General features: G+C 53.5%; 7 protein-coding genes across 7 annotated transcripts; 4 read left to right on the forward strand and 3 right to left on the reverse strand.

Annotated features, from left to right (window-relative positions):
• Nucleotides 1-2,040: 2,040 nt before the first annotated feature.
• AYL99_05821 (hypothetical protein) lies at nucleotides 2,041-2,897 on the forward strand (the record flags this gene model as incomplete). The annotated part of the gene is made up of 2 exons (XM_018837333.1): nucleotides 2,041-2,125; nucleotides 2,344-2,897. 2 exons carry the CDS (start codon nucleotides 2,041-2,043, stop codon nucleotides 2,895-2,897), a joined length of 639 nt encoding a protein of 212 aa, XP_018694186.1.
• A 215-nt stretch (nucleotides 2,898-3,112) lies between these two features.
• AYL99_05822 (50S ribosomal protein L3) lies at nucleotides 3,113-4,129 on the reverse strand (the record flags this gene model as incomplete). Its single annotated transcript, XM_018837334.1, has 2 exons — nucleotides 3,113-3,255; nucleotides 3,316-4,129. The coding sequence occupies 2 exons, from the start codon at nucleotides 4,127-4,129 to the stop codon at nucleotides 3,113-3,115; spliced, it is 957 nt and encodes a 318-aa protein (XP_018694187.1).
• Nucleotides 4,130-4,781: 652 nt separating this feature from the next.
• AYL99_05823 (hypothetical protein) lies at nucleotides 4,782-5,396 on the forward strand (the record flags this gene model as incomplete). The annotated part of the gene is made up of 1 exon (XM_018837335.1): nucleotides 4,782-5,396. One exon carries the CDS (start codon nucleotides 4,782-4,784, stop codon nucleotides 5,394-5,396), a length of 615 nt encoding a protein of 204 aa, XP_018694188.1.
• A 1,897-nt stretch (nucleotides 5,397-7,293) lies between these two features.
• On the forward strand, nucleotides 7,294-7,749 carry AYL99_05824 (hypothetical protein; the record flags this gene model as incomplete). Its single annotated transcript, XM_018837336.1, has 1 exon — nucleotides 7,294-7,749. One exon carries the CDS (start codon nucleotides 7,294-7,296, stop codon nucleotides 7,747-7,749), a length of 456 nt encoding a protein of 151 aa, XP_018694189.1.
• A 424-nt stretch (nucleotides 7,750-8,173) lies between these two features.
• On the reverse strand, nucleotides 8,174-10,105 carry AYL99_05825 (hypothetical protein; the record flags this gene model as incomplete). The annotated part of the gene is made up of 5 exons (XM_018837337.1): nucleotides 8,174-8,888; nucleotides 8,966-9,184; nucleotides 9,252-9,442; nucleotides 9,525-9,705; nucleotides 9,798-10,105. 5 exons carry the CDS (start codon nucleotides 10,103-10,105, stop codon nucleotides 8,174-8,176), a joined length of 1,614 nt encoding a protein of 537 aa, XP_018694190.1.
• A 593-nt stretch (nucleotides 10,106-10,698) lies between these two features.
• On the reverse strand, nucleotides 10,699-14,722 carry AYL99_05826 (hypothetical protein; the record flags this gene model as incomplete). The annotated part of the gene is made up of 8 exons (XM_018837338.1): nucleotides 10,699-13,296; nucleotides 13,350-13,367; nucleotides 13,417-13,464; nucleotides 13,516-13,656; nucleotides 13,707-13,757; nucleotides 13,812-13,922; nucleotides 13,979-14,063; nucleotides 14,580-14,722. 8 exons carry the CDS (start codon nucleotides 14,720-14,722, stop codon nucleotides 10,699-10,701), a joined length of 3,195 nt encoding a protein of 1,064 aa, XP_018694191.1.
• Nucleotides 14,723-15,449: 727 nt separating this feature from the next.
• On the forward strand, nucleotides 15,450-15,830 carry AYL99_05827 (hypothetical protein; the record flags this gene model as incomplete). The annotated part of the gene is made up of 1 exon (XM_018837339.1): nucleotides 15,450-15,830. One exon carries the CDS (start codon nucleotides 15,450-15,452, stop codon nucleotides 15,828-15,830), a length of 381 nt encoding a protein of 126 aa, XP_018694192.1.
• Nucleotides 15,831-15,840: the final 10 nt, after the last annotated feature.

A 15,840-nucleotide genomic window follows, 5' to 3' on the forward strand; every position in this document is an offset into this window, starting at 1 on the left:
AACAGGTCTCACGCAGTCCCGGCGAAAAGGAACCAGCATAGAACAGCAAATGCTCTACTTAAAAGCCACCACGGAGTTATGGGCCGGAGGACAATCGGAGTCACTTTTGTGTCACCAGTACGTCATTGAAATATGGTTAAGGAGACGCTGATATACGCTGCCTCCCCTCAAATAAACATCTCATCGATCTCCATATTTCGACCGATGGGTGACATAAGGCCATGTGCTGGTCTGGTGGCGAAGGTGGACCGCGCACAAGGCTGATGGATCTGGGGTGCGGGTCCCGATTGGGCCCTTTCATGGACTACCCTAGGAGACAGGGTTCGTATGGTGGCTTTCGACGAGAAAGCTACGGCTGATGGTGCCATGGAGGGATGTTTCTCCTCCATTGTGGTTGGCACTTTGATGTGCCTTGCCATGGTCACTGTCGGCATTGACTTGATCCCACAATTTACAAAGCAGGAGAAGGCGGCACAGTACTCCTGCTTCAATAAATGTTCACCCCAATCTGCACCCTCCTGGAGGAGTCCGAGCCATGGTGTGTCCTCTCTTTCATGCATGCGTTCCCTACTCCGTGTGTTGCATTGTGGTGAAGGTCAAAAGCCTGAGCGAAGGACGAAATTCTCTTCTATGTGCATGCTTCTCTGCTCAATGCGTCTCGGTTAGTCCCAATCAGGCACTCCAGGTAGGACAACGGCTTTGTTCTCACGGTAGTATAGAGCATTCCATTCTCCAGCAACGAGAGCCTGGCTTGGTGGCTTGCCCATGATGAGCTGGCATATTCGAGTCTCATTGACGATGTATGGGCTTGGCTGCTGTTCATATTAATCCAGTGGTGGAAGGGTAGATATGGAATAAGGGCACGCGGAGGTGTGGCGGTGCGAAGGCGTATGGTTCGTCCACTGGCTGTCCTCCGTCGTCCGTTGCGCAGACAACGGCACAGGTGAAGTATGGCGGGAGCACACATGACCAACAAAGTCACGATGCCGACAATGGTATCGGAAGAAATGGCCATGATATATGATGAGGCCGTTAGTCCCGTCAGTTCTTCCTTTGGTGGCACTGACCAGCAAATCTGGATGTCGAAAACGCTGTGGATTTTGAAAAAGCACGAGCAGGCCTTAGTATTATTGTGAAGGGGGAAAGAAAGTGGTTTGGCGTTCCTATTATATACCTATCCATTTGACAAGATATTTGTGTTCCAGGTGTTCAGGGCTCTGGTCTTTCTAGGTGGGTTGTCTCCATATTTATGCCGTGCCGCAGCATGGTGATGTTTGGGCTTTTTGGATCCCGATTAGGGTAGTGTTGGTTGATCAGATGTGTTACCTGCAAACTAGGGCGCAGTGAAGGAGAGTGCGGTTAATGCGAGCCATCATCACTGCTCTCCTACTGGCTAGTCAGTGTATTAACTGCTGATAGTAGCAAGGGGTAAGTGTTGTGCTAGAACGGGGTTGGCTACCTCGAGAATAAAAATGCAAAAAAGCAGAAAATCACAGAAAAAACCAAATTTGGTTGGGGTCCTGCGCGGGGCGTTCGAAAAATGTGGCCCGGCGTCGACCGCAGGCAGAACCCTCCAGTAGAAGATTAGGATTCAAGCCACAGCTGATTCCTCCCGACTGAGAACACCTTATTTGACTGTGGGATGCAGGACAACACCGCCAACCAAGTAATCACGGACCTTTCTGCCTCTGGGTTAGCTTCTGCGGAACTGTATCTGTATAGCGTTTGCAACCTGCAGAAAAGATGACCGCCCCAAAATTGGTGCCTGTGAAACTGCAAGGGGTTAGCGCCTCGGCAGCTCATCGGAGCCACGTTTCTCCGCGCGATGCTTCATCCAGCGACTTCAAGGGCTTCCATGTGGACAAGCTGGTGTTTCAATGAGATCATATGACACAATCCCCTCTGCCTTTCCTTCATCGCACGCGTTTCGGAGACTTTGCTTTTTGAGGTAGCTGGACGCAGACCCAAGTCATCGTCTCAGGTCTGTCTGTCTCTCCAGCCTCTCTCTCTCCTCGACGGCGTCTTAGATACATCAGCACGATGAGCAGTGCCCGGCTTCGGAAAACATTCAAGTATCCTTCCGAAGATGATGAGGACATGTCGCACGAAGAAATGGACGAAGAAGGTGCGTATATTTCCCACAGAGAGTTGTGCATAAGTTGCCCCCCTGTGTGTGTGTGTGTGTGTGTGTGTGTGTGTGTGTGTGTGTGTGTGTGACGAGAGAGCGACCAGGAAACCATCCAAGGCTCTCATTCCGTGTCATTCCCGGCAGAGAGCGGTGGTTTCCTGCGAGGCCCCTCAATAATATCTCCTGACGTGCTGTTTCTCACACCATCGAGATAGAACAAGAACACCTCCTCCAGAATCTGCAGGCCTCGGAGACGTCCACTAATGCCATCTACACCATCCTGTTCACGGGCCTGCCGCTCCTCGTCACCCTCCCGTTCATGTGGTACCTCTCGATGTCGACTTCGAGAGCCATGGCGTTTCTGTGCCTGCTGAGCATCACCTCGCTCGCCTCCAGTGCCTACATCATGTACATGATCCCGACATCGACGCCGCTGGGATCTCTCTCCGCCCTGACGCGCACCTCAACGGTCACCCGACAGCGACAGGCGCACGGTACGGGAGTTTCTCGGACCGGCTTCCTCCCAACGTCCAGCGACAGTCCGATCAACCAATACCTTCCTTACCTCAACGCGTTCATCGATGCGCTACTATTGGTTGCCTCACTGGGTTATCGCTCACGAAACGACGTGCCGGAGGGTTTATGGCTGTTTCTGCTGCTCCCCGGCCTTATTTTTGCCATGGTCTTCATCACGAGAAGGAGCATGTTCGAAGTTCACGCCGGACTGGCCGAATTGGAGGGCATGAGGTATGACTATAGGGGAGCTTAATTGCATTCGCCAACAAGTGCCCTGAGGCGGCTCCACTAAAAAGGATGCCTTGGAATCGCAAAGACGGGATGTGTTGCTTTTTTCTCGATCACACGGGATTGAGCGTTTAATGAAACAGGCTTGAATTTTTCTAACCAAAGTTTGGAACATGGACAGGCAAGGCCGCCTCGGCGTAATGGTACAATGGGGCTCGAAGCCATGTATAGCTAGCTCTATTATGCAGGGATCTTCGCAGGCTCTGCCTCTACCACCGGTGTATCAACCTTGGACGGTGTCGGCAGCCGGGGAACTTCTGGCCAAGGTTTCTTTAACGCATCCTGGATCATGACTAGACATCCGTTGGGACCACTCACAGCACCTGCCGACAGTTTGTTAGCGCAACGAGTCGCCTCAGAGTAGCGGCGGAACAGGTACTCACCATGCACGACGACAATCCCATTCTCTGCATCCGCCTGCAAGACCTTCAAATTCTGCACCGTATTCCTCTGACCACCCATATTTCCGGCCATCTTCTTGCCGGGATAGACACGACTACCACCCCCTTGACTCGGACCCACTGAACCATGCGACCTGTGGCTGAGAGAGTGACCATGACTTCGCGGCTGGCCCTTGAAGCCCCATCTCTTCATGGGGCCTGCGAAACCCTTGCCTTTGCAATTTGACCGAGTGTCCACAAACTGCCCGGCCATGAACCAGTCAGCCCGGATCACTTCTCCTACGGGCAGCAGTCCTTCTGGCCCTCGGACTCGAAATTCGCGTTGAAATCTTTTCGGGCTCACGCCCTGGACAGAGTAGTGGCCGAGCATGGGCTTTGCCACGTTCTTGGGGTTGATCGTGCCGCTGCCAACACAGACGGCATAGTATCCATGTCTCCTCCGCGTCTTGTGGCTCACAACCTGATTTCGATCTAATTGCAGCACTGTACAGGGTATTCTCTTCCCAGATTCGACATCATATACCGCGGTCATGCCCTTTTTGATTGCTAGAGCTCCAGACCGGAGAGGAAGCGTGTCTGATCGCAGCTTTCGTTCAAAGGCCGCGGCAGGTGTGGAAAGAAGTGGTTGAATGCCAGGCACGACATTGTAGGGATTGTGTTTTGGCTGTCGGTCTATTGAGCGAATGCCCATACATCTTCTCTGAGCGCCGTTGAAGGATTTTCCGAGAAGCGTTCGAGGAAGGAGGAAAGGAGGTGGGAGTTGCACGGCCACGAATCGAGGGACTGTCGGCGGCATGTTGGAAGACGCGCACAACGTCAGGACAGATGGGAGATGGTGCTGTGTTGGGCCCAACTCGAATGAGTCTAACAGGTCAAGTTGTATATTGCAACTTTGAAGCTTTGATTTCAACTGCGGATTGAAATGTCCAATGTCAGTGGTTGAAATACTGACCAATGGGAAATGGGCTTGTGGGCCCACACTACCTGCTCTCCTTTTCCTTCCTCTTCAACCGCTTTGACAACCTCAAGCATATCAACAGCGTCAATCACCTCAAAGTATTTATCCATCTCTGAGCATGTTCTGCATTCCGGAACCCTTGTCACATCCGACTGGCCACGGCCAACCTCGTATTCATGGCCTTGCATCATCCACCAGTTTCCATTTGTTATTTGCGGGGTCAGAGCTTGCAACTCCTCGTTTAAACGGCTCGGGGTCTTCCATTGTCACAAGATCCAGTCAGTGTGTGCTCAGTGCCATTGATGTCCGGGCATACGCACATGTGCAGAGCTTATTACCCCTCCCTGCTCACAAGGGTCAACAGGTAAGGCGAAGGTGCTGAGAGAGGGGCATTTGCTTTGGTTTCTCGTTTCTCGTCGTTTTCCTTACGATCGTGACTTCTCATCGCAATTGTCCCAGAAAGCTATATTTGAAAGCTATCAGATCCAACATGCAGCGACGCCCTTCTCTTGTTCCTGACCTGTTCCACATCAAGCGGACAACCGTGGAACCTGGATCTCCTCCAACCATCCGTACTGAAATCTGCGGAACATACACAGACCTCGATTCAGCCCAGAAGGTTGCACTTCGCCGCCTTGAGGACGAGGGGTTGTCTCGCGACTCTCTGAGCGATTATGCGACAAATGACGTTACCCAACCTTCATCGGCATGGAAGCATGGGGAGAATGTCGTCGTCCATGCCCGAAAGGGGGACGAGGTTCACGATGTTGAAATCGAAAGCACGCCAAATTCTCTGGGTGTCCGCTCCAAGCCAGGTGATGGGAGAGTAGAAGACAACCTCTTCTATGTTCTCTGCACAGTCCAAGCAGCTGATGGTGCAACGCATACTGAAATCAGAGGGATTCATTTGTCTCGACAGGCGGCTGTGGCTGCTGCCCGACATGAATTGGTGAGTGGCGAACGCAAACAAGACTGGTACAAAGACTACAAAGAGGAAGTCGGAGTGGGTCACAGGGAGGAAGACTTCGAAGGGCACCAGCTCATTGTGACTGCGACTGGGGCGGATGGCGAGAAGTATGTTGTCAGTGTGATTCATGAGAGCTGAAACACAGGATTTACAAATCACCTTCGCGCGAGGTGGACATTTTGTGACTTCAATGCTTCAACGAGAAGATTGGATGTCTCCTTCCGTATTTGATGGGGGGCCGGTATGCTTTATGAGGAGGTAATGTATTGCTTCAAGTGTCGAATATGTTTTCAACCCATTCACTTACGTGCTATTAATGACTGTCACTTCCGCGACCCTCCCACCGAATGTCCCGTCCATGTGATAAAAAAATGACTCGCGATGGATGCACCGCGGACTCATCCACTAGGAATCACATATTCGATGTCTCGCAAGGGCTTTTTTCCACAGATTATAAAGACCCCTGCCTTCCTCTCCACGTCCACGGCCTTTAAGTTTCGCTGCTAGCTTCCGGTTCAGCCATGGATTGAGATGAGCTGTGCTTGGGTTTTCTATCATGTTGCTTCGTGGAGGGCGTCTTCTTTGAACGATTTTCTTTCTGTCTCTGGCGAATTCCTTCGCCTGCCACCACTACTGGCAGGCACAGGCAGCAATATACACTGAACGGCATGCATTTCCCTCCCCATTCTGCAATCAATAATGGAGAAGAGGTCATACAGGCACTGGGTTCTCATTCACAACATCATTATTGAACCCCCAACGACGATCGCAGTGGCACTTGAGAAACTATTCTTCCACCTGACATCGACCAAGTTTCCTCCAAACTAGTTAGCCAGATACCATGGCATAGGGACATAGCAGCACCATTTTCCAGCATCGATTGATCGACGTACAGATGGCATGGCTTGGCTGGAAAGATCTCAGCGAGGGCAATTCCGAACAACCATGATGGCCTTTCGACACTGTTGCGCCTTTTCAAAAGCATACTTCGTGCCGGCGCAAAAGACTCCGCTTCGATTTCGATCTCCAACAAACTGCAGAGTCAACACAAGAGACTGGTATCAAATTTTTTCGTACCAAGGTATGACAATCACTCTTGGTGTGTTCGGACCCTATGAAGGAAGTCTTTTGACGGCAAGAGAGGGGCGCCGATGAATACGCTAGAAATCGAGTCTGAAACGACAACTAGGATAATGCCAAGTGGACGGGAAGAACTGTGTGGCGGACATGTTCAGAGAGAGTGGTATATATATATATACACACACCAGAGGAAGGGAGGAAACGTCGAGCGCTGTCTCCCTGTCACCGTATCCTCGTCCCCTCCAGTGCATCACTCACAGTGATCTATGGACGATTGGATAGCTCCGGACTACGAGGATGATACCCGGGTATGGAGAGACCCAGGGTGCCTGGCGTGGTGTGCTGTGTACTGCATGGGAGACGCCAGATGTTCGAGGACAGAATCGACGGATTTGCGGATTCTGGCTTTGATGGAGGTAGGAAAGAAATCCGGCTGGTGTCGTGTCACACAGATGTCTCGAGCCTGGGGAGAGAAGGGAAGGGAACATACACCATCATTCCAGCGGGGGGAGATAGTTCCGGCACCGAGGTTCCGGGTCGCTACAGAATGACTCTCTACTGTCATGCTTGGTACATACATATGTAATAATAATCCATAACCCCCGTCTCCGTATTCGTATTTGGCCAAGTGCCAAAGTATCCTCGTCGTATTTGATTATTGCTATGATGCAATAACTACATGACATCCCCAAAGTCAAATCCCAGCTCCCCCCTCTAACATCCAACTACATCGTCCCGAGATTGTGTGGCATCTATCCAGGACCATCGACGCCGGCTTCACTTTCACGTGCTGTGGCATATCTCGACCCTGCCCAAATCACTACCTCTTCGTCATCCCACACCAAGCTGTTATTTATACATACCTGCAGCCAAACTCCCAGAGTCGCCAGAAACCCAGCGACCAACTCACAAGCCCCCTTCTTCAACAATCCAACCAGGAACCGAACAAGCAATAATGGACCTCTCCCCCTCGACGTGGCGCGTGCTCGGCCTCTCCGTGGCGGCGACGTACATCGGCCTCGGGACGTTCGCCATAACCTGCCCGGTGCTGGCGGGGCAGGGATTCGGGCTGTACCCGCGGGCGCCGGCGCCCGGCACCAACGCCAACCCGACGAAGAGCAGCACGACGCCGCCGGCCCACGCCAACGCCGACGTGGCCGACCACGCCGCGGCCGTGACCACGTCGATGGCGCTGCTGGGCGCGCGCGACCTGAGCATCGGGCTGGCGCTGGCCAAGTTCGGCGCCGACGGCCAGCTGCGCGAGATGGGCACCGTGATCCTCGCCGGCATGGTGCTGTGCGTCGTCGACGTCTACCAGATCTGGCGGCTGCGGGGCCCCGGATGGGGGGCGGCCTTTGCGGCCGGTGCGGGAATATGGGTCGGTATTGGGGCTGGGTTGGTCCAGGTGTAGTGTCGTGTCGTGTAGTTGTACTGGATTCCTTGAACTCGAAGAGTCGGCGATGGAGAGGGTGGGAAAGGGTGTTCAAGACTGTCTGTTGGCTTCATAGGAAAAGACGGCTGGCTGGCTGGTGAGTCTGTCGACGCATGATGAGGGATGAGGGATGTGTAAATACTATCTCATCACATGAAGACAGACGGGACAGAGGAAAGTCGGCGTGGCAGTACAGGCTCATCGAGAACATGGTATCTGCTGTAACTCACCCTCTCATGTCTATCTATCCTGCCAGAGGGTAAAATGCAATATCTCTCCTCACCCTTTCCCGCGAGCCTGAGGACTCGAACACTTCCTCCCTTGTCTTTGATCTCATTGCCAAAGTCGTCGCGCCCTGTGCTGTATAACCCAAGATATATACTCCTCGCTAACAGCCTCAGTTTCATTTGGGGCTATCAGATTCACTACTACCACTCCTCCTCGCCGTGCTCTCCTGCTCCCCTCCTCTCCTTGCCAAAACCACCACCTTCATCTCCACCTCGGTCGTGTACGTCTTGAACTGGCGCGCAGGGACCTTCTTGACAAACAGTTCGTCGAGCTCCTCGTACGACCGACCCGCCGTTTCGGGCTGGAGCCACCAGAGGAACACGAAGCAAGGTATGGCAAGGCCGCCGAATATAAAGCCCACTTTTCCACCCAAGTTCGCCTTGTCCGGGTTGAACAGGTACGGCAGCACGAAGCTCCACAGCAGGCCGAAGCAGCTCTGCGTCGCGAGCCCGACGGCCATGGTCTTGACGCGCAGCCGCGCCGTGGCCACCTCGGTCAAATACGTGTACGCCGTCGCGCCGATGGTCAGGCTGTACACCCACGAGTAGATCTGCACCATGGCGATGGCGCCGCGCAGCTCGCCCCGGCTCCCGCCCACAGCCAGCCCGCCCATGATCCAGAGCATGAATGTCAGAGCCAGCGTGCCGTAGACGGTCAGGTTACGGCGGCCGACCCGCTCAATCAGGTACCACGACAAGACATTCCCGACCATGGACAGAACCTGCTGGGTGATGAGCAGTCTGAAGGACATGGTGGTGCTGTAGCCCGCCAGTTGAGCGTAGTAGGTCGAATACAGGCCCGTGAAGATGGCCCCGACGAAGATCTCGACTCTGTCACCATCGACTCAGCATAGATACTCCGTCCCAAAGGCATCAAGGAGGGCGCGTGATCAAAGACACAAACCTACGAGAGCGGTGCTATGGCCACGATTGTCCGGCGGAGATTCGACTTGCGAAAGCACTCGAAGTACGTGACACCCTCAGTCTCGCAGCGGATCTCTTCCAAGGTGACTCTGATGGTCGCGAGACGTTTCGCATCTTCGCCACTGGAACTCGTATATCCGAGACGGCGTAGAGATTTCAAGGCCACCTCTTCTTGGCCCTTGCTCAAGAGCCACCACGGCGATCTGGGGGGCAGCCACCGTCATCAGTAGTGGACGACAAGTTAAGGAATGGCTGTTTGCAGTAGCTTACTCAGGCATGAACCAGACGAAAGACGCGGCGATGGCAGCGAACCCGAACTGGCTGCAGAAGACGGCCCTGTACGCCCATCTGGTCGTATATGCCCCGGTACTGTTGATGATGAGGGCCACAGTCAGGGCGCCAGCTCCGGCCGAAAAGGCTATCAAGGCGGTCGTGAGACCTCTTAGGGCCAGGGGAGCAACCTATTTCTCATGTTAGAGGATACCACTCATAAGAGGAGATGGGACAGGGTAATCATGCCTCGCCAATGTAGGTGCCGCTGACTGACTCAATCGCGGCGACGGCCAGCCCACTCAACATCTTCCCACCGAAGAAAAGTTCTTTGCTTGTGGCCACAAACTCCATGGTCACGGCAGCGAGCGACAGACCGATGGCAACGACAAGGGTGTTGCGTCGGCCGATGCAGTCGGCCACTTGACCCGCAGCCAGTGCCCCGATGATTCGACTATGTGCCACGTTACATATAAGGCGGTTGATCTGCCATACAGACGGAAAAAAGGAGCAGGCTGGGGAGTAGAGTCTGGTCCGAAGACGTACGTTGCAATTGGGGCGCCACTGAAGGCCGACTGCCATGAGGCGGCCAGGACATAGTTGCCCTCAAACGACGAGCCGAAGTCTTTCCGGAACTGTGGGATGCTCAGCACATTGTACGAGGCCTGATCTTCGACGCTGACGAGCAGAATCGTCCACACGGCGTAGAGGCACCAGGCAAATGCCCACGGGTTCTTGCGGATCGCTTGGAGGCGACTCTGCGAACGGTCTTCCTGGTTGGCAATGCGGGCGAGGCGGTCTTCATATTCGATATCTTCCGCCCGAATAACAACAACACTCTCAGACTTTGGCATAGCTTGGTGCTTGCAGATGCACACTGCCACCGAGAAAAGACGGAGAAAAAAAAAGGAATGTTGAAACACGAGACGGTCCTGGAAGAAATAAATCATCGAGGCGGGGGATGCCCAGCATAATTTTTATATATTTGGATACTTCGGGTTACACCTGGTGGCCAGCCTTGCAGGCCGAGCTCGAGTCGGTAATCTGGACTTGCTTATTGCCCGAAACGAGTATCGGATTGGATGAGAGATAGACGAGTTTCCCATGCTGCCCAAGGCCGAGTGAGCCCGAGGGCTGCCATGAATTTGCCAGTGCCGTGCCCATGGAACATAAACCTGCGCATGACTTGAGATCGTCGGCATTCTGCGACTGTCTATTCGATGCTCCGTCTCTCGCCTACATAATGACCAATAGCCACTACACCACGGCAAGTCCCGGCCGATATGCAAACCGCTTCAGAAACCCGCCATCGCCTGGAATTTCGTTTTTTCTGCTCGAAGCAACCACCAGCATTGGGGTCCGTGTCCCCTATGGGTTTTCGTTAAAATCATCAATCGCTGTAAGTAGCCAGAGACCCTCTTCGGGTCTGCTTCCACCCAGAGCTTTCTCACATGTCGACTGTCTCGTTGAATCGTAGAATGCCATTCGCCTTCATAACCCCGTTGACACCGTCCGGCATCATCGCGAATCCCGAGCTCTGCGCTTGCCCGTGCGAGTGAGATTGCTGTTGGCGTCCACGATCGTCGTCCGCCGATGCATCAGACACAAGCACCAGCCCTGCTTGCTTAATGGTCTCTGTTAAAGCAGGCACCATCTGTAAAATCCGGGACGAGCAAGTCAAGCCCATGAAGTTGTTCAGCTGTGCCAAGCGTGCAGACTCCTTGATCGACGTCCCCCGTCGGGTAGCAGGTTCAAGGAGATTTGCGGAGGAGTGGTAAGCGCTTTGCACGCCACCCAAGTCGTTGCAAAGTAAGACAGGGAAATTTGGCTGCTTCCAGTTCAGGGCCGTGCAGATGTTGCTGTTGAATGAAGAGAACACTATAGAACGAGTCAAATCTGGATTTTGTGCGCGCAGGGCTCTCGCGTGATCAAAGACTTCGGTCAGAATCGCATCAGCGAAAGTGTTAATGTCAATATTGGAATAGACACCCAGATTGAGATCCTCGTGGCTTGTTGGATACAAGACGTGCAGGTTGAGGTTAATATGTGGTGGTACCGCGGCTAGAATCTCGCGCAGAGAAAAGATCGAGCCGGAAAGTCGATTGCGCCACTCGAGGATATCCGTACTTTCCAGTATCGGTGTACCGTCGCGGTTGAGAAGACCGCTGGTCATGCCCAGTTTCACGAGTACCTCGTATTTGAGCTGACATAGGGAGACGTCGAGGTTGTTGTACGTCACGAAATAAGATGGGTAGCTCACAGGGACACCGTCCCGGGTAAGGTGTATCGTCAACCTGAGGTAGTCTCCGGAGAGGCTCGAGCCTGTGACCAATCCACTGTGATCGTCGAGAGCGCTCGTAGCTTTCCAGTACGGCGCGAATTGTGTGATCTCAAGCGGCGTACCGTTGTACGGCTTAATGACTTGGAAATCGAACTGGATCTGGCCCACCGACCGGAGCCTTGGGTCAAACAGTGGAAGGCAGCAGTTGCCAGCGCTGCTCTGAATAGCCCGAAAGACATCCGGCAGGGCGACCGACTTGGCTATCACTTTGGATCCGAAGGTCGGGTAGATCTCGAAATCCACAGAGAAGGTGCTGAGATTGTCGACCTGAAAGTAGACCGATCTAGCATCCTCCTGTATCGGCAGCATTAAATTACGGGGAATGAGGTCGGATGTTTTCGAGGAAATGGTTAAGCGAGCGGCAGGATACCTCGCCTCGTTGAAGAATTTGATGGCTTTCGATGTCCGGTCAAAGTTGAGGGCAATAAAGGTCTTCGTATCGAGGAAGTTGTGTCCGTAGCGGCGCAGTGGTATGATCGGGGGCGGCAGGGAGAGATCAGGGATCCCGTCGCCGTCGGCACCGGTAGGCTCCTCGGGCGTAATCTCCATTGCCAACATCTGGTTATGGGGAGGGACCACGGCTCCCAACATGGTGGAAGATCTGCGTTCGGCGCGATGGTGGCTACTTTGCTCCCAGAGAAGTTCCATACATTCCAAGTGGCCTTCCCATGTTGCATAATACATGGCTGTGAGGCCCTTTTCGTCTAGTGCCTCGGGGTCAGCACTGTTTTCAAGCAGTGCCCGCAAGCACTCGACTCGACCCTCGCTTGCTGCATGGAATAGTGGCGTCCATTGGTACAACTTGTCGCGCTGGTTCAAATCCGCTCCGTGCTGCCGTAGAAGGAGAAGCAGATCGGCCTTTTCGCTCGAACGGGCGACGAGATGTTGGGGGAATAGACCCTCTGCGTCAGGAAGAAGTTTTGCGTTTCTTTCCAACAGCAAAGCAGCCACTTCGATAGATCCATGCTGACAGGCCAAGTTCAAGGGAATGTGGTCTGCGTCAGATTGTGGGTCGATCCTTGCATTGCTGGCAAGGAGAAGGCGAACACAGTCGACTCGGTGCCGCACAATGCTGTGGATCAGCGGCGTAAAGTTGTCATGATCTTTCATGTCGATGGTGTTCGGCCCTGCGGCCAACAATTTTTCGACCATTGCCAGGCGTCCTCTCAAGCATGCATAGTGCAATGGTACCCTGCCATACACGTCCAAACGGGCAAGGTCAACTCCATGGCTGAGGGCAAAGTCCAGTACAATCTCTTTGCCATAAATTGCAGCTTCGTGCAAACAGTTTCGCTCGTTGATGTCATCCTCAGCATGAATATCGACCAGACCTGAGTTTAGGAATAGGCTCAAAGAATCGTCAGGTGCTTCAGAGATTGTGGCAAGGAATATTCTGGTGAAACGGTCGCGTGCATCTGGAGAACTGCCCAGTCTCGCAAACCATTCCCGTAGAGCGCCAGTGTTACCCGCGGCCGAGGCCTGAAGGATCTGAATGTCGATATCGCTCTCTTCCGTGCCCACACGTTGTCCAATCGTTCGGTCTTGTTGCCTAGATACCTCGTACTGAATGTTTTCACCCTCAGCCCATGCTTCCAAGTCGAGTCTCGCTGTGGTCGCTCGGTCGGCGAGGTCCCGGAGTACATCGCGATTGAAGCACGGTTGGATTTCGACGGCTCGTTGGAGGTAGATCTCTTTCGTTCTTGACTGTCACTGGTGTCAGCTCACCTCGGCGCGCGTGGTTGTAGATGGTGGTCCACCTTGGATGTTTTGTCCCACTACAACAAATCAGTCCCTGATACAAGATAAGTGTTAGGTCACACAAACCTTCTTCAGGATTTTCGAAATTGCAGTTTCATTGACTTCCACAAATTGCTGCAGCGTGTCAGCCACCAAACACCCTCTCGAGGACACACTCTTTCACACTTGAAGCTTGTTGAGATCATTGTCGAATTGTTGGAAACCCTCGACTAGCGTCGCGAAGCTCGCAGAGAGTCTGGAACTGGCGGCTATTCTTGCTTGAATAACTCTTTTCTTGTCGAGCAATGTTTTGAGACGAAGCGAAAACTGGCCCAGGTCAGAGGCCGGCTTGCAAGGAGGAGACGGTTTTTCTATACCTCTGCCTCTTTCTGGAGATAGAAGACGTTGACCTTTTCTATCTCACGTTCCTACAACCTGCATCAGAGATGGCGTGAAAGTACGGGAGATGGTGAAGCGCCCACCAGCCGAAAAAAGAAAACCTCCTTATTTGCCCTGAGAGCCGCCTGTGCGTCGAGGGTGGCAGGACCTCCTTGGGCACTAATGGTAGGAGTGGCACTGAGTTGCTTGATGAGCTGGAGGACATGGTGAGCAAAGCCTTCTCTCAACGAATACATAAGTTTTGGCAGACCCTTTTGAGGGCCTTGTAGTTGAGGAAACTGGCCGCATATTCAGGGAGATCCAACTGCTGGCGTTGGATCTGCTTGCCGAATTTCCTGATCGGATTAGTGCCAGGTATGAAAGGACACAAAGAGAACGTTACATATTTGGAGGTGAGAGGGCATAAAAAAGACGACTTAAATGCCACTATTACGAATAGAGTCGACCCTGGGCAAGGCTCTTGGGGGTGGCGCCCGCGGGCTGGCGACACTTTTCCAGGTGTGTTAGCGAATCGAAGGACCACTCTGTGATGGTCGAGGATGCGGTATATGTGACATTGGGCGAGCAAGAAGCGGTGGGAGAAGGCCGTTCGGGGCGAGGCTAGAATGGTGGAAGGTTCTTTCTGTGAATTGGATGCGTTTTGATGCGAGCTGCTCGCTCTCCAATGTCGAAATTTTCAGTCCCAAAGCAGCCGAGACGTCAGGCTTCGGGACCAGCACGCCGTTTAGGGCTCACAAGACCGTGTGGTTTTTGTGTGCAATGGCAGAGGGACCAGTTGGGGCAGAGAGTGCAACAACCGAGTTGAGATGCGCCTGGCCGAGTGAGCGAATCAAGACACACGAATCAAGCACGCGGTGCCTCGGAGAGCAGTTGTGACGCTGTCAGATGGTTGGAGCAGACGCTTGTAACCCAGCTGCGAGTGATCTCCGGGCAGATCACGGTCCCGAGTTGCAGTGACAATAAGAGATGAGTCGCAGAGATGCTCGCATAGCATTTGGTCTGTTCTCAAGTAATTGCGATGTCCTCGTTGCATGTGCTCGACCTGTCGATGGATCAAGTTGATTGCACTAGTATAGGAGTTTTCCGGGCGCATTACATGCGGTGTGGACGCAGCGAATCACAGCCGTCATACCCGCCAAGGGCTTGGCAGTATACAGAGTTCGCTCGCTGCACGTAAATGGCCTCCGCATTCTTTGTGACACCACATACTCTTGCCCTTGGATTTTGCTGAGGTTCAATCCCCTGTGTACAATACTACCGGAAGCAGAAAGGGCCGTCAAGGGCTTTCTGCATAGTGTGCAGAGAACGCACCGAATCTAATATCATGCGCATGCCCTAGACAAAGACCCTTTGTCCGACGCCCTCTCGTTAAGGCAATCTGCATCTCTACGTCGCGTTCCCTGTTTCGCGGTGGTGATGTTGGTATTCGACATCCAAGGGGTTCGTCGCTAAACGCTCCAACCCGTCGTTCGTCCTTCGATGACGCCAGCCCTGCGCTGAGGTATCCCTTGAACAGTCGAGCGCAAACGCACAGACAATCAACCGTCTCACCTACAAAAGACGCAAGAGAGTATACTAGTTTTACTTTGTCACTTCTTTCCTATTTCATTTTTGCCACGTCTCCCTCGCTTTCTCGTCCTCGAAAGACATCAAACGCTTGATCCCACAACTCTAGGAACAGAAGAATACAAACCACCCGGTCGCGTGCACCGCCTGCCACGATGGCTCCAATACCAGTCCATACGGCCTCGCCTATCAACACCAACCTGCCCTCCCATCCTTTCGGCGTATCCTCACCCAGTGCAGCGGCGAGGCGCTATACGCCTTCACCCGATCAGAGTCGGCCGACTTCCGCAGAACCATCCGATCCCTTGTTCTTGCAGCAGCCTGCGCGACCTGGCGCCCCAGCAGTCCCGCAACCGACCAACACAAGAGCGAGTAGTTACAACAATAGATTCGAACCGACGCCCACTTCAACCAACACCACAACGACGTCCGAATACAACCCTCCGCCGCCGCAACCAGGCGCAGTACCCTCCCCTTTCGCCAGTCGCCAGTCCTTCGTCACCTCCAAGCGTGCCCCTTCCACCACGGCCTCTTGAGATCCCACAG

This window comes from Fonsecaea erecta (assembly GCF_001651985.1).
Source record: "Fonsecaea erecta strain CBS 125763 chromosome Unknown Scaff4, whole genome shotgun sequence".
In the NCBI taxonomy this organism is placed as follows: Eukaryota; Fungi; Ascomycota; class Eurotiomycetes; order Chaetothyriales; family Herpotrichiellaceae; genus Fonsecaea; species Fonsecaea erecta.